Consider the following 22,172-nt stretch of genomic DNA (forward strand, 5'->3'; position numbering starts at 1 on the left):
GGGTTCCTAGGACCAGCCTGGCCTCCCATAGGCTGCCAGGGCTGTGGGCCCTAATATGGAGCCCAGGGGAGGGGGTGCAGTTCTGGGGTTATTGGGTGGGTTTCACGGAATGTAAGCTGGTGGTGGGCGGTGTCTTACCTGTGGTCCCTCGATCCTGCCTGGCCTCTGATAAAGACTTCTTCCAAAGTAGTAGGCCAGGATACGGGGCCCAGGGGAGGGCTGTTGGACAAGCTTACAGAGATTTGGACACGGTGGGCGGTGTCTTTCCTGAAGTCCCTAGGACCACGCTGGCCTCGAGTAAAGCTCCCAGGACTGTGGGCCCTACTGTGGAGCCCAGGGGTGAGGGTGCAGTGTGGATGCTACCTATTATTTTAACTAAAAATTTCTACACTATGATATGATAATTAAAATGCTTGTGTATGTGTGACTCCTATATCTCCTCTCTATCCTCTTTCTCATATATATGTACATATTAATATAAAAATATATTTTAAGATATATAATATACACTATATTTTATAATTACATATAATTATATATAGCAACAAATAACTATGTAGAATTATATAGAACAAAATTATATAATATATACATGCTCATGACATATAGTGTATAATAATAAAATATAGTAATATTAAATATATATCTATATCTTAATGGGGGTTCATAGCCAGAGACAGACATTATGCCCAGAGCTCTGGTAATAAATTTGCTGATTATTATTACTAGCTGATTATTATTACTCGTTTTCTTTCTTATCTTTGGACCAAAGAACCAACATCCTCGGATTCTTAGAAACTGAGAGAATAACCTGCCCTTGGCTGGGTGTTAAGCAACAATTATAATATCTTGGTATAACTTTTAAGGTTTAATTTCCATTCCCATAGTTTTAATGTTAGTAACTGTATTTTTAGTCTTGGGCTGTGAGTGTTTGTGTTTGGAAATAAGTTATAAAATATCTATGAAAAATTCATAGGTTTTAAAAGGCTAGTGTTTCTCAGATAGGAGCTTTGCAAAATTCTAAATGCCAAATTTTATCTCTTCAAAAAATTATTTTCGTTTTCCATATCTTTTGTGGTTTGCACTCAGATATTTTATTCTAAATTGCTCATGAATGCAGTTGAAATCATACTCGAATCATTTTAGTCTTTTCCACCATTTAACATCTGTAAGACACAGATGTACTTTTTCTAAAATCCTAAATTTATTATCAAAATCAGAACAAATTTATATAGAAAAGGAGACTGATAGATAAAAAAAACTATGGAAAGATGTATTAAGAACAACTGTCTGGCCGGGCGGTGGTGGCGCATGCCTTTAATCCCAGCCCTCGGGAGGCAGAGGCAGGCGGATCTCGGTGAGTTCGAGGCCAGCCTGGGCTACCAAGTGAGTTCCAGGAGAGGCACAAAGCTACACAGAGAAACCCTGACTTGAAAAACCACAAAAAAAAAAAAAAAGAAGAACAACTGTCAGAAAGAATGTATGCACCACCCTGAAAGTCTAGATCGGACTAGGAATTGTGTTTATATGGGACTTAGTTTTAATTTCTTCCCGACAATGTTCAGGACACTAGGTGTCACTAAAGTCCAGCAAAAATCTGGATACAGCCTCAGAATTAGAGCAGATTCACAGCCAATGAAAACTATGTAATAACATTCTATTTCAGATTTCAGCCTTTCTCTCCTCTCCTCTTCTTCCTCCTCTTCCTTGTCCTCCTCTTCCTTCCTTTCCCTCTTCATCCCCGACCCCTTTCCTTTCTCTGTGGATTCAGCTATCACCTATAATATAGACCTACATGACAGTGATTTTCTCTTAACTAAGCCTTCCTAAGTCAGAAGGACATCAGACGCTTTTCCCCCTCTGTTACAATAGCGTTGTAAGAAGACACAGTTTCTTCTATCCTTCAAACCTGCTGAAGTCATTGTCAGGCAACCACCTCCACCGCAGTCTGTTAGCCAGTGTCTTGCATCAGCAGTGTGAAGTGCCTATGACTTTCTTCTGGCTCCTGACTTTATCTGACTCCTGCTGCCCAGGTTTCTGACCTAAGTCCAACCCATGCAGAACTTGGAAACTATGTGTGAGGATACTATACCTGCCTCTGATTTTACTTTCAACAACACCTCAGTGGCTTTTAAACTTCAATTATTCTTAAATAAGAATCAGGTATAGATGCTACTATTACTGCATAGCTTACTATAATAAAATAAAAAAACCCCACTTACTTAAAAAGCTCGTTTCTGTCGATGGCTCTGTTGGTCTGGGGGTCAATGGCATAGACAGTCAGGTCGCACTTGCTATAGTCTTCTAGGGAGAAGGCATCTCCATGACGACGGGCACCTATGGACTCTACCACAACCTTGGCACCAGGAATCTGCTCCTGAACATAGCGATCCAAAATCCTACATATAAAATAACACATAGATATGACATTCTGATGGACTTAGCAAGGATGAAAAAAACGGTCTCAACCTGAAATGACATTTAGAAAATGACAGATGGTGTCTGCTCATGTTTACTATGTATGAACCATTGGAGAAAGTCTATACTAGGTTTCAGCATTCCACTCTCAATGATGTTGGAGGATGAATAGGTGCAAGAGGTTATCAACCACGTGCTATTTAAGTCTCAAGTTCTGAATTTATGATATCATTTGAATGTTTACCTGGCTCATGGGAAATGCCAGCTGTATTGTACACCCTGCTTTAAAGAAGCCACAGGACACTGGGACTCTCCACTCATGCTTCTGGTATCATAAATTGGCACCTCTACAGGAGTAGGTGACACTAACAACATGCTACAGTGGAGGAATAGGACATCTGTTTTCCCAAGGATATAAAGATCCTCAGAACATGGTCACAACGGAAGAATGTACACATGTTTGGTGAGCTTACAAGTTTATTTCCCGAATGTCTCAGAAACTAGTTAGGATAAATATAAAAATTTAAAAGGGGTGTTATCATCTTCTACAGAAAAAGAAATAGTTGGTAGAAAAGAAAGAAATGATGTTAGTCATTAGATAATTTCTTAGAAATTATAGATTTTTCTAGTTCTGTGACTTGATCTTAGTTGAAAATAACTATTATTAATATTTGTTGTTTTCTATATTTCTATAAATGGGAATTTCTTTAAGAACTTCTTTATTATTAAAACATTATATCACTAACACTTGTAGAGAACATTAGAGTATATATTAAAGTCTTATATTTAAATGTAAATGTATTAACAATAACCATACTTGTCAATTTCTTTTGAGATAGGGTATCAGTACACAACACAGGTTGACTTAAAACCCAATCCATAGAACAGTCTTTTCATGCAGAGACCCTTTTTTACCCAAAATATTTTCATTCTTACATCTTTTCAACAGATTTCTCTCCAATTTACTGATTTTCTTTCATTTTATGTCCTTTTATGTTACTGTGAGACATAGCGAGATTAACAAAAATTACTATCTTGTTAAAAGAAATTTAAATCCAATATACATATATAACATAATGTAATAATATTGCCTTCAAGCATATTATCATGCTATGAGGCTTTATATGTTCCCAGGAAAACCCCATAGAAAACACAAGACAGTAAAATATCTTTTCATTCTTTGTAGAGGTCAGAGAATGATCTACTGCAGTCTTGCTTTTCATTTGGAGTGAGTGCAAACAGCAGATGGGGAGAAGCAAGAAGAGCATAGACAAGGCCAAAGATTCGATCTTAGTCAAGCCCCAAAGGTATGGGAGAGTTTTATAGGCACATAAAAGAGGAAATGTAGGGATTACATAACATATGATATTAAAACCTCTTGGGTCAAAGTTCAACCTACTTAAATCAATGGAATTATCTTAAATTATTGATCTGTTCATAGTGGCACTTACAAAGACCAGCTTTAAAAGAAAATAATGTATATCTAATCAAAGTTCCTTTCTAAATGTTTTGGTTTTTTTGTGCAAACTTTATGTAAATATTATACAGTGGTTAAAAGTGCCAGACTGGCCTAACTGACCTCCTGGATGAGTGGTAACCACAGTTAGTAGAGGCCTATCTAATATGGATACAGGGCTTAAACAGAAGAACATTCGGCCCTCACCCTCCAAGGTTAACTAGATACCACGGGACTATGGGGGCATCTCTAAAATTGTCTGGTAACTCTTGGGTGTCACCTAGCCTCTTATTCAGGGAGGCCACTGAGACTTCCTTTGGCAGAGACTCTTACCAGTATCTACAATATAGGAAATTCTCCTCAGTGCTTTCAAGTGGAGCTACATCCAAGCAGGACCCTTAACTCCTTCTCACTCAGATGGAAGAACTGGTAAATGGAAACCTAAATGAGTCAGAGGCTCCTTCTAAGCCCCACTCACCCCTGAGGACCAGACACACAACTGGCCTTAGTTGTAAAAGAGATGGTTAATTTTCTTCTCTACTTTCCTGATTTCAAATACCCAAAAAGAAAGTATAACCAAAGATTAAAATAATTGGTATGTTTCTATAACAGTCCAGGGGATTATGCTCCCTAAATATTAGACTTAAATCCATAAGATGTTATTTAGACAACTATTTCTCACTAATGATATTGATTAAAAGAGTCCCAGATATAAGGTCCCATGACTGACTCAATTTAATACTGCAGCACCTACTTACTACAAAAAATAAGGATAGGTCTACTGTTACTTAAACTTTAAAAACAAATACTGTTACTTAAACTTAAAAACCAAATGATGATTAAATTTATTCTTTCTCTTCTTCTCTAGAAGCCATCTGGGAGGGACCTCACACTGCAATTCTGGCTACTCCAATAGTTTTCAAAGTACCTAAAGCAGATTCTTGGCCCAAAACTTTTGAATTCAGCCTTTGAAACTAAAGGAAAACTGAGGAAGAACATAGGAGAGAGATGTTTGCCAACTGTTCAAGAGACTATTATGGTGATACTTTGTGATCTAACAAATAAAGCTTGCCTGAAGATCAGAGTGTGGATCTAAGCCACTAGTTAGCCACAGAGGCCAGGCAGTGGTGGCACACACCTTTAATCCCAGCACTAGGAAGGTGCAGACAGGAAGCTATATGACTGGGCAGAGAAAAGGAATATAAGGCCAGAGGAGATAGGAGTCACTCTCTTTCAGGCTGAGGATTCAGTAGAGGTAAGAAGTCTCTCTAGTGGCTGGCTGCTCTGCTTCACTGATCTTTCAGCATTTACCCTGATATCTGGCTCCGGGTTTATATTAAGACCAATTAGGGTTCGTGCTACAGACTATAAGAGACTTGGATTGGACAATTAATAGACATTCTGTATCGTGGCTCCTCCTGGTTCCCTGCCTTGGAATTGTAATGTTAATGACTCCAGTCTTTACTTTTCCTTCACATCTCTACCTGGGCACTAGTCAAGGATTCTTTTCCTCCCTACACCGGGCTGTTAGACAAATATAACCATGATGCATCTTTGAAGGCCCCTAGATAGGCCCATTAGAGGGGGGACCCCAACTGCCATGTCTGAAAACCCCACCCAGCAGTATGAAGTCAGCTTTGGCCAGTGTCCCAGTTCCTGGAATGGCACCTATGGTTACCTCTACAGAGAGGAGGATAAGAAGGACCGGAGAGAGATAAAGCATGCAGTTTAAGCATAGGGGTCTTGGCTCATGTCCTTGGCCATCAGTTGAAAATGTCCTTGGTCTTGTCCTGGCTGGAGGCCAAAAACATCCAGGAGTCTAAAGAATAGATAGTCTTGGTAGAGACCTTACATTCCAGTTGGGCAAGTTGGCTGAGGGATCACCCCTTGGAATGGTGGGTATACCTTCAGCTGTGCCGAAGAGAATGGAGGACTACATAGCCCTTTAATGAGATGATGGAAAACTCTTTCCTAGAATTCCCATCTTCTAGCACAGTAGCTGAGAGAGCTTTGCAAGTCTGCTTGCTGTCCTGAATTCTCAGAAAAGTGTGACTCTCCATTTTCTCTTCTCTTTTAAGTGTGTTCTTTCTTTAGTGCTCTGGCTTTCTCTTTGTCTCTGAAGCCACCCCATCCCCCACCCTACCTTGTGGCTGGCTGCATATTGACCACGTGGCTGGCCTCCACACAGGCTTAACTCAAACCACAAAGCATTTCTCCTTTTCTGTTCCACATGTCTTTTCCAGCCACTTGCTAAGATTTACTGTATTTTTTTTCTTTAAACTCAATAAAATTGTCCTTCACGTCCCTTTAGAGTCCATTCTTAATTTTTTTTTTAATCAACAAGACTAAGAACCCCAAGAGGGGACCCTGATATTACTAGTAAATGTGATTCTTCCAGGTTTCCTCCACAGGTACACCCACAGTATTCTTCTTGGAGAAACCCACAGTTATACCATGGGTGTGTCTTTCTGTGTGCCCCTCTCTCTTCACACTCATGGTTAAAGTCCCCACTCTATTTCATTAAACAAAACAAAACAAAAAAAACTTCAGTACAAAACCCATGCAAGCCAGGCATGGATGCACATGCCTGCAATCCTCAAATTTGGGAGGTGGAGGCAGGAAGATCAGAGGCTCAAGGTCATCCCTGGACAATCTGGTCTATATGAGAACTGTCCCGAACAAAGTGCGCAGCCCACACTTCCTTGAATCTGGCTCCTGCTTTGGTCTCAGTAGTGCTGGGATTATTGGTGTGTGCTACCATCCTGGTTAAATTTATCTGCAGATTTAATGCTTCTTTTGGGATATATCTTTGAAGTATTTGGGAGAGCAACATATTTGCAAATGTTGGTATATCTAGAAATAACTTTGTTTCAAATATCAAACTGACCCACTTTCTGCTCTATTAAAAATGCATTGCCTTAAGAGTCCGGTGTGTGCTATTTTTGCCCTTATTACAAGAAAAAATCAAGATCTTAACTTTGGAAGAAATTTGTTTAACAGTGCCTGCTAGGAGATGCTGCCAATTATAGTGAAATGTTTTGTTTGCTTGATTGATCTTAAACTTTTGTAGGCCAGATGCTTGATGCCTGTCTCGTTAGAGTACTGTTCTCTGTAATATTTATCTCACTCATTAGTTTCTTCACTTTTCCAGGTTCTTTCCAGTGAGACCCCCAAAGAACAAATAAAACATGGAAGACTCATGGAGAGGAGAAAGTTACTTTCCAAACACTGTGAGTATCTGACTACAGTGGCCAGGGATGGGTAGGGAAAGGGGCCTCAACTAATAGCAATATTGATCTGTATTTTAGGATTTTCTTTCTCCCTGAGAGATTTATGCTCACAATAATAATGAAATCTCAGCAGTCATGTAAAACACACCAAATATAAGAAGGGCCTCCACATCAAATCACACTGATTTTGATATTTTGTGGGTACAGACAGTAGTAACATAGCACTAGAACTGAGATTTGGCTTTAGTATTCAATTCTTTTACATATCAGTTGCATAATATTAAAACTAGTAATTATAAGTTTACAAAGTTTCAAGTTCTTTAAATGGTATATTTATAATTAAATATGTTAAATTTATTAATTATATATATTATTAAAATAAAATAATAAAAAAATCATTTCCTGCATGGAACTATGTGTTACTAACTAAACAGACTAAAGCCTTTATTCCCTTCTGTTTTTACTGGACAAAGAGTGTCCCACAAGATTTGACTGGGGTTAAACATTTACATTAGGAAGCCTCTAGTTTTGATCCAATTCAAGATATTTAACTAATTGGTGGGATTATTAGAATAAGATCACACTTCTCACTGGTACAGTTAATTCATAAGTCATAAACAAACAATGTGAATGTTTGGTTAAACACATTGCAGAAGCTTGCTGTGGATCCCAATGACTTAGTTTAGTAGTGTATAACTTACTGGTTGCCTTAGGCATTTTTTTGATATTGTTCCAAGGTCATTTTTCTTATATACACACAATGATTGCATATTATTGTACTGAGAGGAAACTTCAGTGGAACAGCACAGGATGGTATACAACTTAACGTCAGGTTGAATGAGAAAACTGTCACTAATTCCTTTATAGTTGCAGAGACCCCCAAATAAATGAAGCCTAAAAGAAACCATACCCCTTAAAATGTGATAATGACTAATCTCTGAATAATTGTTTTGATATGAAATATATATTATGAGTAAGAAATGTATACTAATTTGAGTTCTTCCTATCTTTTCCTAAAAAAAGTTAAAACTAAAATGTTTTACAAATGATAAAGTATTTTGTAAAAGTATTTCTTTCCCCATATTCTGTATCCACATACTAAATATTTTCTACATTTATCTTTAGTATAGGTGTGTGTGTGTGTGTATGTGTTTGTGTGTGTATGTGTGTGTGTGTGTGTATGTGTGTGTGTGTGTGTGTATGTGTGTGGGTGTGTGTATGCTTGAGCACATATGCGCTTGTTCCTATAATATGATAATGGATGTGAAGTATACACACCTCTTTGAGGTCCTAAATTCAGTGTTTTGGGGCAGATGCCTGGAAGTAATATTGTATTGTTGGATCACATGGTTGTTTTTTAAATATTTTGGGAAACTTCCTTCACATTTTTCATAGTAGCTCCATTTTTTTTTATCTCATTCACAATATATAACTATTCCACTTGCTGCAGAACCTCACCAGTACTTTCTTTAATTTACTTTGAAGGTATTTTAAAAATAATATCCATCCTCAAAGGGTCAAGGTGGTATCTCACTGTGACCTTGACTTGTGTCCTTGTGATGGTTAGATGAACATCTGCCTCGTGCAGCTGTGGTCCATTTGTGTGTCTTCTTTGAAAATGCTCTTTTTGTGTCACCTGACCATTCTTTTTATTAGGTTATCTCATACAAAATTAAATGGAGATAAAAGATTAGAATATAAAACTTGAAACCAGAAGATCATATGGGAGGAAGCTCTTAGCATTAGTCTAAGCAATATTTTCCTGAATGTCATACAAAAAGCACAGATAATGAAACAAATAAACAAAAACATGGGACAAAAGCAAGCTACACACTTTCTGTACCATAAAGGGAGAGACCAGCAGAGTCAAAGGTCATCTAGGGAGCATGTATGAACTTGATATCTAGTAAGGGGCAAGATTTAAAATAATGTGTAAGACATTTCAGCCACACTACCCCTGCCCCACCTTTTCTCTCCCATGCTATTCACTTTATAAAGGAATTGCTTTTGGAAGTATACTTGAGTTCCACTGAACTCATCACACAGTACAAAAGAATAATGGCAGCTGTTTTGATTTAAAGATAAAGGTGGGGTTGAAGATGATGGGGATGGAGTTGATGCAGATGGAGATGGAGGGAGAGTGAAGAAGGAAGGAAGAAAGGAAGGAAGGGTACCTTTAATAGAGCAATACCACCTAGACATAAAACAAATAATGCATAATTAAAACTTTATTAAATACATTCTTGGAAAATGTATGAGTTGGTTCAGATAGAATCCCCTTTTATACCTTACAATACTGAATTTTACCCATGTTCTGTGTTCCTGGATAATAAGGATGGTTAAAATGTCCTATATCCTTTTCTAATATAAGACTCTACTTATTAAAAACCACCATCATCTCTACTATGGCATGGAGAGGATTCAGGGGTGGACCCTCGTTTATCTCTGAGAATGCCACACACACCCTGCTTCCACTTCTGGGTCTCTTAAGTAACTGATTCTCACTGATCAATCAGAACTAATCTTTTGCTAAACATGCTTTCTTTTAAAAAGTAAACTGTGTGTTTTCTCTCCTTTCTCTGAGCCCCTTAACTTTCCAGTCCAATGTAAGTTCTCTTCAAAGGGCTTCCATTTAATAGGCTAACACCAAGGTATGACATTCTCTAGTCTTAGTTGATGTTTTCTTCCCACATATATTTCTTTCTAGCCTCAACTACTCCTCCCAAAACAGAAGAATTCTTTTCCTTGCCCTAGTCCCAAGTGACTTAAAGTAGACCACACACTTGCAAGTTTGTTCATGGGTCACATTCCTTTTTTTTTTTTGGTTTTTCAAGACAGGGTTTCTCTGTGTAGTTTTGGTGCCTATCCTGGATCTTGCTCCATAGACCAGGCTGGCCTCGAACTCACAGAGATCCGCCTGGCTCTGCTTTCCAAGTGCTGGGATTAAAGGTGTGCGCCACTGCTGCCCAGCTTTATGGGTCACATTCTTACAGTTTTTGTTGCAGGCAATCTTCTTTCAGGCCTTTGGTGTCATATGGTGAGTGTGTTCACCCTGATTTCTATTCTCATCCTGATCCTGCATCTTCAAAGGTCTTTCCATACACCTCTATGTGCTAGAGCTAGCTGGCTCATTTGGTTTCTAGCACCTAGGAGCTTCTGGTATGTGTGTTGTCATTTTAATGGGTAGCAACAGCCAAGCCCTTGCCTTTCTAATTGCTTCAGGGTCACATAGACTTGAGCCACTGTCCTATCCCTCAGTCTTTGTAATTCTATGGATCCCATATTTTACATTTGTGTAGAGTTGCAATAATTGCTACTGCCTTAGGCAGAAATCTATATTCTAGGTATCAGTTTAGTCATTAAATTTGCTGTGAATTGAAACTCCAAAACTTAGAAATCACCAGGGTGTGTTTCAGAAGGCTATTGGACAAGTAAACTGTGGCACATCTGTTAAGTAGCTAATTCAGATATTAGCAGACTTGAAGGTAAGACCAGGAGCTGAAATGGGGAGGGGCCATCTTTTTGATTATTGGATGTAAGAATGGGATCTGGGTCCTTCTTCTGGTCCCAGTAGAGAAACATCCTAGAGTGTCCAAAAGATTACTACCTAGGCAAGACCTTCTGATAGAGAACAAAGAGATAGTGTTCCCTACTCTCTTAAGATAATGCATACCAGCAGCCAAATGTGGCTGCTAATATCTAGACAGGACCCTCCCTCCTCCCCCAGCTGCCTTACTCCAGGAAACCTGTCTGTTCAAGAAACATTAAGAAATAGTGCAAAGCCCACTAAATATGTAGGTCAGCACAGTGCTCTCTAGGCCATTGCTCTCTCTCTTACCCTTCTAGTGTGCTTCTATTGTTCCAGAGTAAACTATGCCTGTCTTCTATACCAAGATCTGTGTGTCTTGTCTGAATTGTGTTGATGGGGAACACAAGGATTAGGTAGCAGAGAAGATCCAGAGTGACATCCTCGCAACACATGCACTTACTATTCAGTGATAAAATAAAATGAGCTAGCTAGCCCTGAAACTGTGGAGCAACCTTAGATGGTTATTATGAAGGAAGCCAACTTGAAAAGGCTGCATACTGAATAACTCCAAACATTGTCCTTCAGTTTCCATGGAGATGGTTTTAGAACTCCTTGGGAATTGCAAAGTCTGTGGATCTTCAAGTTCTTTTTGTATAATGTCATAGTATTTGCATTTAATCTTTCCACATTTTGCCAAATGACTTGAACCATCTCTATATGACAGTGTTATGTGCCATGTAGACAGCCACTATACTGGCTTGTTTGTCTATACATGTTCAGCATCAATTATGTTTTTCTTTTAAATTTTTGAACCACAAGTTGGTTAAGTCCATAATATGTGGCCTACAGATGCATAAGAGCAATTTTACATTTCATTCTGGATCCAACAAAACTACAGATTAAGAAAAAAAAAGTGTGTTCTAGGGATTTGGTAAGGGAAGGAACAGCAAAATGTTAGACACAAATTATTACACTGGAATAAGACACTTAGAAACTGGTTTTTCTAAGGGTGAATGAGAACAGAGTCCTCACTTTGGACTACAAGGCACCTAAAAGTGAATGACAGGTGGACATCTCCTCTCTCATTTTGTGTGTCCCCTTAACTATGGATCAGACTCTCCTTGACTCTGCACAGACATTTTAATCCCTTAAGGAGTGTCTAAATCTGTCTCAACTCCCTTCAAGGGTGAAGGCAAAATAAAGGTCATTGTCCTAAGCTAGCATCGTCTTAGAGTCCAGGAAGAACAAGAACTCAGAGGAATCAGACCCCTCTACATATGAGGGAAATTATCCAGAAGGGCAAGTCTGCACTACACAACAGAAATACACATCTAGCAACCAGACTGGTCCCCTGTGGTGATGACACCAGTTAGTAGAGTAACAGTTCATCTGATTACCTTGTAGGATCCCAGGACTGAGACAATGAGGGGTCAGTGATGTGCTGGACCACACTTTGAGCAAGTATGCTTAATTATGTATGCTTCTTGGACTCTCTATTTGAACCTAAATCTCCTGCCAGCAGCTAGAAAGCAGACTTGCGGGTCACTGGCCCCCTCTATCTTTTCTTCCCAATATGGTCACATAGAATTAATGTCCCCTCTTTGATTTCCACCATTCATCTCTTTAATCAGCATCATTGGGATGGCTGGTCAAACTTGGCATGTTGAGGCTGCAGGAACCCAGGATTGTTTCTTAAAACTCTGGTTACACATACTGTTTAAATCCATAGAATGTATTAGGTTAAGACTGAATCATAATATATATTCTAGACTAGGTGATAATTATGTCTCATAGCAACTCAACTGTAAAGAATACACCATAAAGTTGGATATGTTAGTAATGCTAACTAAGAGGTGGAAAATGAGGCTCATGGAAAATCATCATGATTTCCTTTTAATAGTCTTTAAAAACAAATTTAATAAATTCTAGTGATAGTCAAAGAATAGAAGTAAAATGTACAAAGTCAGAACAAGGTTAACCACAAAATCCTATAAATAAAACATTTTAGGCAATTGGCACTTTAAAATTTAAAAAAATGAACCTTTATCATTAGGTAGTATGACCTACAATAGGTTCTTTGAGAATGACATTTCAAAATGAATAACAGAAATTGTGAATTTAATAATATGAATTCCAATGTGAAAAAGAATGCATTTGGTATGAAGTTCAGAATATGTACAGGTGAGTGAGAGGAAATGGAGATAATGGCATGAAATAAGTGTGTTTCCTCAATATTGACAGTAATTCCTGTGATGTGTTCATTTATCAAATATTCGCATATGAGTGAGAGTAATGAGGATTTTTTATGGTGAAATACTCTATGTGATATTGTAATGATGGACATATTTCTTTAATGTATAGAATCAATTGTCAGTTACCTATTCTTTAGTGTGAATAAATATAACTATTATATATATGTAAAATATATATTATACATGTACACATATTGTCCCTGTGTCAGCCACTTGTCTATGCCTTAGACACACAGGTATGAACAGTATTAACATCTATCTATAACACCTATAACAATAATAACATCTAAAAACTATCCTGACTTCATAAAATTTATATAAGCATTACAAGACTGATGTATGATAGTACATGCTGGATAGTACCACTGAAAGTCTCTTTTGTGGTCACAGGACATTTTTTCTAGTTTTCACTGCAGCCTCTGGCTTACACTTTTTTTTTTTTTGGTTTTTCGAGACAGGGTTTCTCTGTGTAGCTTTGCGCCTTTCCTGGGACTCACTTGGTAGTCCAGGCTGGCCTCGAACTCACAGAGATCCGCCTGCCTCTGCCTCCCGAGTGCTGGGATTAAAGGCGTGTGCCACCACCGCCCGGCTGGCTTACACTGTTTTAACAGAGGATTTATTTAACATTTTGAAAATTTCAGCAATGGTGCTTGCTCATTGTCATGTACACAGGAAAAGAAGATATTGGGTGACTGTATTTCTTACATTATTATAGGATATTTTAACATCATATAGGCTTAGCCAGAACAAAAATAAATGAGAGCATAACTGTGGCATTTATCTAAGAAGAATGAATTGAAGATGACTGAACAATAACAAAAAGAAAAATTGTCCCAAGTTTAAATTCTCACCATTAATAGATCTATTTAAAACACAAATACTACTATAATAAGAGCCTGAGATGAGGACTCCCAGAAGAAATGCTGTTGTGTTGCTGCTAGAAATACAGATCTGTGATGCCGATATAATGTTTAGAGCTGGTGTAAGGATGGAGAACACACCCCATCACCATCATGGTTACACAGTGGCTTCATACCACCCTGATAGACTTTGAAGTGTGGTGGGAAGAGTAGGAAGAAGCTGTGACCTATGCCCTCCTTTTCCAGGTCTTCTCTCATCCATTTTTGAAGGTTGGAAGTGTCTTGCTTGGTTCTCCTGGGTGGCCTTAAACTCACAGCCTCCTCCCTCAGCCTCCCAGTGTTAGACTTACAGGTATACAGTACCATGCCTGGCCTCCTTCATGTTTTAAAGGCTCATGCCTTCTCACATTATATTCTAAATTAAAGAAAACATTTTCAGCCGGGCGGTGGTGGCGCACGCCTTTAATCCCAGCACTCGGGAGGCAGAGGCAGGCGGATCTCTGTGAGTTCGAGGCCAGCCTGGGCTACCAAGTGAGTTCCAGGAAAGGCGCAAAACTACACAGAGAAACCCTGTCTCGAAAAACCAAAAAAAAAAAAAAAAAAAAAAAAAAAAAAGAAAACATTTTCAACTCACAGAAATTGATGCTCAGAAAAGTGCTGTGGGATGGTCTGTATGTCAAATTGCTCTGATTAGTCAATAAATAAAACGCTGATTGGCCAGTGGCCAGGCAGGAAGTAGGTGGGACAAGGAGAGGAGAATTCTGGGAAGTGGAAGGCTGAGTGAAGGAGACACTGCCAGCTGCTGCCATGACAAGCAGCATGTGAAGATGCCAGTAAGCCACGAGCCACGTAGCAAGGTATAGATTTATTGAAATGGATTAATATAAGATATAAGAACAGTTAGCAAGAAGCCTGCCACAGCCATATAGTCTGTAAGCAATATAAGTCTCTGTGTGTTTACTTGGTTGGGTCTGAGCTGCTGTGGAATGGGTGGGTTAGAGAGATTTGTCCTGACTGTGGGCCAGGCAGGGCCAGAAAAACTCTAGCTACAGAAAAGCAGTATGCTCATCTAAAAAGAACATACAGGTTCTGGCTCTAGGAGGTCCCAAATCAGAGTCAAAGCAAAGGAATTTCAAAGACAAGGATGGAGATTACATTCCATTCTGAGGAGAAAAATGGTCAACATAGATGGACAAAGCTCTCCAAGAGAATGGACCACACACTGCAGCAGGGATATACCCACATACCTCATTGTAACCTAGAGTGTCCCACAAAAGCTTTCAAGCAACCAGCCAAACCATTTGAAGGTGAAGATGAGATAGAAGGCCTTCTCCATTTTCTTCAAAGCCAACTCTGAATAGAATACAACACATTTCAATTTGTTCTACAAAACAGAAATATTCTACAAAAAGGGAACACTACCAAATGCTATCCACACAAAAAAAAATACTATCTTGATACCAAAACCCAGTGATGATACAACAGCAGCAGCAGCAGCAGCAGCAACAACAACAAAAAAGAAACCACAGGCTGGTGATTGCAAAAATTCTCAAAAGGATGCTTGCAAAGAAGAACCATCCTGAAGATGCAGGATTGGTTCGACATATACAAATCAGGTCATGTGGACAGAAAAATCTTGATAGATGAAGAAACTGAATTTGAAAATGCTTAACAGGTCTTCATGATCAAAGTCATGACAGAAATAGATGGAGACTATATAATAGAGACTATATATAACTCTCTTGGTTACTTTTCTATTGCTGTGAAAAAAACACCATGACTGGAGGTATCATGTGAAAGGACACATTTAGTTTGGAGCTCATGGTTTCAGAGGGTCAGAGTCCATGACCATCATGGGGGTAGGCTTAGCAGCAATCAGGCGTGGTGCTAGGGCAGTAGCTAAGAGCTCACACCTTAAGACACAACCACAAAGCAGAGAGAGAGAGAGGAGAGAGAGAGAGAGAGAGAGAGAGAGAGAGAGAGAGAGAGAGAGAGAGAGAGAGAAGTCTCCAAAACTGAAGAGTACCCAGAGAGAGTAAGACTAGGTGACTAGGTGGTGAGGAAGAAGAGGGGAGGCAGGGCAAGGGGGATATATGGGTCATAAAAGAGGCAAGGAGATTGGGAGACAGTGTTAGCAGGGAGGCAGGGGAGAGGACAGGGAGTCTACTAAGACGTACCATAGTGGAAAATGCCTGTTATACCTACTGCCTTTTGTGCTAACTTAAAATAAAAACTAAAAGGCCAGGTTTGATTCAATGCATTTCTTTCCATCAATTTCTGGCTCCTGGATTTTCACAAAGGCTGTGAGCCACATGAACCCTAGATTCCTGTAGCAGTCCAATCAAGTACAGAACAGGGTGTGTGTGTGCGTGTGCGTGTGCGTGTGCGTGTGCGTGTGCGTGTGCGTGTGTGTGTGTGTGTGTGTGTGTGTGTGTGTCTGGTTAGGACTTGCTTCTCAGAACAGAGAACTGGACATGCCATCTTCTGTGAAGTATATAATGTGGAAATTAATTACAACATGGAATAAAAATCAAATTTAAATGGGTTTTTTATTGTTTCACTATAGTTCGGAGGCTCAATGTCACACACAGCAAATATGGAAAAGCATATTTAACTAAGATTTTTCTATGTAGATAACATTTTAAAAAATAGTAACTTAAGCGTGTCCAAAAAAGCCTGGGTCATTTCACTTACATATTTTGGAACCGAATCATTTTTGACAGATACTTAAGTTTAAATTTGCACTGTCACCATTTCCAGTCACTTGTATATAGCTCTTCAGTTAGCTCCAGCTGGAAGAAGCTAATGTGTAAGGGCTTTACCGAAATAATTTTGAAGCTGAGATGAGTGTTCATTTGAGGTTGTTTTAACCTTTATTTTTTTATTTTTCTAGTAAATTATTATGGCAGTCATCTTCTCAATTACCTATTTGTTATTGTGAATAAGTCAAACTAGAATGATTATTTGATGAGAATTTCTGACCTTGAATTCTCAGCCAAGAAATATTTGTTGGATTTTTTTTAATTGCTTTTTCTTCATGGGATCCAATAGCACCAAGAGGACCTGGCTTGCCTCTGTCCATCAATGTAGATTCAAATTAACCACTCTCTCCTAGCTATCTTCTGTCTTTCTAGAAATTATGTCACTTTCTAAAGCATTTGAACTCCTTTGCACAATGGGGGTCAGTCACACCCACCAAAGCCAGGTTCTGTGTGGGATTCCACCCAGCACTGTTTCTTTGCTGTCAATCATCCTCTATGGCTGTTACAATCTTTCTGCCTCCTCTTCCACGTAGAACCCTGAGCCCTGGTCGGAGGTGTATATCCTCATATATATCTGACTGAGCTTACTTAGTGCTGCCTGTTGGAATGTTGACTGAACTTCGGGACTTGATCTTCTGAAGGTAACTATATCTTTATCGAGTTCATGAGTGTGACGACTGTATCATGCTGCCTGGAATTTTCTTGAGTTTAACTGGCAACCCAAAAAGCTCTACCTAGAACTTGTCAATACATTTTCTTTTTTTCAGAAGGGGAGTTAAAAGAGTCAACAGACATGGCAGATGGCAGGAGAGCTCCAGGAGGCAGGTTCCTGGGATATTCTAAACCTCTTTGTTCCATTTTTTCAGGGAACCTTCCCAGATTAAACTTCAGTACAGGCCAGGTATCCCATAGCACTTTCACCATTGGAGGGACCTTCTCTAGGACATCCCACAGGGTAAAAGCCTTCCCCCTAGTCTGGAATTAGACTCTTAAAGAGTTGCTTTTCTTTAATAATTGGTTTGGTGTTGCGAACTTTGTAACTGAGTCTGTTTAATTTGTATTTGTATGCTTGGTTTGCTGATCCTAGGCTTCCTGCTAATTGTTCAATGGTTTGGGATGACCCAGTGACATTTGGAAGACTCTTCATTGATTGTTTACTGTCTTGTGGTTGCTCTGTGGTATCTAGAAAGCTCTATTGGTGATTGCTCACTGGTTCGCTGGTTGTATTGCAGTGTCTGGAAGACTCTGAAGCCTCTCTATTATTTTCTCTCATTGTGAGTTCTTTATTTCATTTTTCTGAAATAATTTTCAGTGTATTTTAGTGAAGTATACCATAAAAGTCACTGTAAGCTATTTTCTTTCTCTTTGGAATAAGGGGGACCATTAAGAATAATTCAGTATAGTCGCCAATACACATGAGACATAAATGAAATCGTCTAAAATACTATTTATCACGTTCCTGATACAAATGGAATTTTTTAAATGTAAGTGGTTGAATTTCCCATGATAAGAAGCAGTAGCTCAGAGAGAAAAACCACGAATAAACCATAGACAGTTAAGAGAAAAACCATAAGCACGAGTCAGAAAATGCAGAATTGATTGCTGCTGTTCAGAGCACAGTCCCAAGTAAAAGATTCATTGATTTGATTCCCTGATGGGTTGGATTATAAAATAATAAGCTGTTCTATTTGACAAAATTTCTGGATTTTAGAGCATAAAATATTACAGTGCTAAATTATTCATTTAGTGTCTATGGAGAAGAAAAGTACTTCAAAGGGGATAGAGGCTTACTCCACTAGTTCATCTCTGTGAGGTAACTGCACAACTTATCCAAAGAACAGTGGCCAGTGTTCTGTCCATTTTCACCGTGCAGCTGCTTTCTACTTAGTTCCTGGTGCAAATGTTTGAAAAAAAAAAAAGCCAAACTAAATAATCTTATATTGGGAGCAAATAAAAACAGATCCATGATATCTAAGGTTGGCTACTCTATATCTTGATCTCCCTTAATTTTCAAGGTATTTTTAAATGAAAATCTAGTTAAATAAACAACTAGAAAAATGACATTTTCTCATTGTTTTAGTGGTTTATTGATTATGGTGTCTGGGGGAAAGTAGATAAAAATGCTTACCTTAAAAGCAAGACAACCTGAGTTCTAATCTCCAGGACTCATGCAAATGTCAGGAATGGCCACATGTGTCTGTAACCTCTGCATCATAGCATAGACACTGGTGAATTGGGAGTGCTCACTGGCTATCCAGCCTAGTCAAACAAAGAACCTGGGGGTCAGTAAGAGACCCTGTCTCAAAAAGTAGCATGGGAGCAATAGAGTAGGACTTCCAATGTCCTCTTTTGGCCTCTGCGTGTATGCATATCACACACACACACACACACACACACACACACACACACTGATTTTTACAAAATACACCACCTAAACATAATTGCTAATATGGTGATATTTTATTTGTACTGAAATGTGATTTTATTTGTATGTTAATAAATAAAGTTGCCTGGGGGTCAGAGCTAATAGCAAGCTATAGCAGAAGTCTGGCAGTGGTAGCACACACCCTTAATCCAAATCACATGACAGGCAGATCTCTGTGTTCAAGGATACCACCATCATGGAGACACATGCCTTTAATCTCAATACCAACCATAGAAGATCTGGAGGTCTGTATAGATGGACAGTGACAAGGAGGTCAAGTGGTTGGGTTTACAACCAATGAGAAGGCAGAACAGAAAGTCTATAAGAAGACAGATACACAAGAAGTAGCTCTCTAGTGGAGAGGTAGGACAGCAGCCGCAGTGAAGGGTAAGGTTTTTAATCTCAGCTCTTAGCTATTGCTCTGACCTCTTGGCTTTTAACTCTGTATTTGGCTCTGTGTTTCTTATTCAACAAGATGGTTACATCTACATGCTAAGCCTTGCATGTTGTTTTAATCTATTATTTTTATATTGTTAAAGAAGCATAGAAAAGTGGCATAGATATATGTTTGATTTTCTACATCCTGTCTAACCAGAAAGCTGATCAATTCATTATACTTCTGTAAATGTATTTTTCCCAACAGAAACTGACACAGTTTTGACTATAAGCATCCCAAACAGAGACAACAATGAATGATGACTGCTGTGGACATTAAAATAGGAATCACATCTTAGAAGAAGCAAGCAATGCAAACAAACAGGTTGCCTACAGGAATTTTTACACAGGGGTATTCAGAGGGGTCTATTAAACAGTGAAATCAAAATTGATTTTCTTTTTCTTTGAGTTTGTTTGCTTGAATTTTCATAGTTTGCTTTTTCTTGTTCTGTTGGTTTAAGAGCTGATAGTAATTAAAACCCTGCCATAGGATATTTCAATACAAACTAAATATATGTACATGCATTTATTTGTTTAAGTTCCCAAAGAAGATATTGCTTCCTGCACACGATGATTGATGCAAAATGGTTCCTAAGTGCAATTATACACTTATTTCAGATGCTTTTCAATCCAGGAGAGAAATATAGAACGTGAGTGGTTAGGGAGTTGGGGAAGATCTGAGAAGATTTGGGATAGGGGAAAGAATATGATCAAAATAGATGGTATGAAAATCATTTTAAATAAAAAAATAATAAAGGACCAAGTTATATCCACTTGTAAGTCATTTACTTTGTGTTACTTCTGCTTATCAGAAAGAAAGTAAGAACAGATTTACAAAGTGAAAATGATATAAAATAAAAAAGAATTTACCATTATTCAAGTTAAAGATAATTTGGGAGACTAAAATCTAATTACTATGAAATTGAGCCATTTTGATGCATGAATAATCACCAATATAAATAATTTATTCATAGTATGATAATATAATATCATAATAGGATAATATTCCTTCATATAACTAAGGATTTATACCAAATGTTACATAAAGTAACAGAGATGTTCTGTGAGTAACCCCAGTAAAATAATTGATTTTAACAAGTTAAAAACAAGCCAACAAAAAACAGAGAAGAGGTCACGTTTGTTTACTTCCTTCTCTTGTGTTGTTAATTGAAGATTTAAGAACAGTCAGTAATTAGAATTCTGCCACAGGATACTACAACACAAACTGTGTGTGTGTGTGTGTGTGTGTGTGTGTGTGTGTGTGTGTGTACACTTGCTTTAGGTCTCAAAGAAGATATTACTTCCTGCCCTTGAAGAATGATGAAAAATGGTTTCCAAATGTAATTATACATTAATTTTCAATCCAGGAAAGAAATATGACTTCTTATAAGCTCTAAGTTTCAAATGGCCCAGTTTTCTGGCAAATGGAAGGTGTTGCTCCTTCTTTGCTAAGACAAAGCAAAAACCTAATATTTAGGAAAAAGTAGCAAGTAAGTTCCTTACGTGTTGAAACAAAAAATTATCGAGAATGTTGTGGTCTTTGTTTCTGTCACTATGACAGAACACCTGAGTGGATCGACTTAAAGAGAAAGCATTTGATTTTTGCCCAACAGTTTCAGTCTATGACGGGATGGCTCCCTGCTTTTAGGTCCAGAACAAGGCATAGCTATCATGGTAGAAGGACATGCACAGAGGAGGAAAGCTGCTCATGTCATAGCTGGGGACAAGAAGACAAAGACACGGAGAGGTCGGCGATGAGAGAGGTCAATGATGATACAAATCCTTCAAACCATCCTCATCAGCAGATGGCATGATTCTGTATGTAAGAAGCCTCAGAGGCACCATCTAAAGCCTTTTAGACCTAATGATAACTTTCGGCAAAGTGGCAGGATGAAAAATCAATACACAAAAGTCTGCAGCCTTCCTATTTAGCAACGACAAAGATGCCGAGGAAGAAAGGACGGACATGAAGCTGTTCAAAATTACTTCACACAAAATAAAATGCCCCAACAAGACCTAAGCAAGGAAGCAAACGAGCTCCATAATGAAACTATAAAACACTCAAGAGAAACTGTACAAGACACTAAAAGAATGGTTTTCAACCTATGGGTCCCGACCCTCTGGGGGCGAGCAACCCTTTTGCAGGGATCTCCTGAGACCATCAGATATTTACAACATGATTCATAACAGTAGCAAAATTACAGTTATGAAGTAACAATGAAAAAATTTTATGGTTGGGGGTCATCACTAAAGGGTGCCAGCGTTAGGAAGGTTGAGAACCACTGCTCTAGAAGATGGAAAGATCTTTTGTGTGTTTGGATTGGAAGAAAAAATATTGGGAAAACCAGTGCCACCCAAAAGCATTCTATAGATTTAATGTAATCCCAAACAAAACACCAAAATCATTTCCAAAGACATAAACAGAAAAAAATCTTAAAATTCATTTGGAAATACACCAACATCTCTGAGCAGAAAGCATAATGCTAGAAGTATTTGCATCCCTTATTTTGAGTTACACTGAAGAGCCACAGTGATAGAAACAGATGGTGTTGGCATAAAAGCAGGCATGTAGATCAGGAGAATAAAATAAGATCCAGATAGAAACCCATGCAGCTACATTTTTTTTAAATACAAAGATGTAAATAATACTCACTGACGAATGGATATACAGTACTGAGAACACTGGATGTCCAAAGATTTAAAAAAAATAGAGGAAGACCCTTGATTCTCACCTTGCACAAAGATAAACTCCAAATGGACCAAAGACTGCAATATAGTGAAACCCTAAAAGGGCTAGAGAAAAAA

General features: G+C 38.4%; 1 protein-coding gene across 9 annotated transcripts in view; it reads right to left on the reverse strand.

The window, feature by feature from the left end:
* The window catches only part of Pcdh15 (protocadherin related 15), a 1,398,279-nt gene that overhangs the window by 27,051 nt on the left and 1,349,056 nt on the right, over window positions 1–22,172 (reverse strand). For all 9 annotated transcript variants that reach the window (XM_037199986.1, XM_037199987.1, XM_037199980.1 and 6 more), the window contains one exon: window positions 2,223–2,399. In XM_037199986.1, the coding sequence (XP_037055881.1) occupies window positions 2,223–2,399 (177 nt within the window). The remainder of the gene's footprint in view (window positions 1–2,222; window positions 2,400–22,172) is intronic.

This window comes from Peromyscus leucopus, chromosome 16_21 (genome assembly GCF_004664715.2).
Source record: "Peromyscus leucopus breed LL Stock chromosome 16_21, UCI_PerLeu_2.1, whole genome shotgun sequence".
NCBI classification, from domain to species: Eukaryota; Metazoa; Chordata; class Mammalia; order Rodentia; family Cricetidae; genus Peromyscus; species Peromyscus leucopus.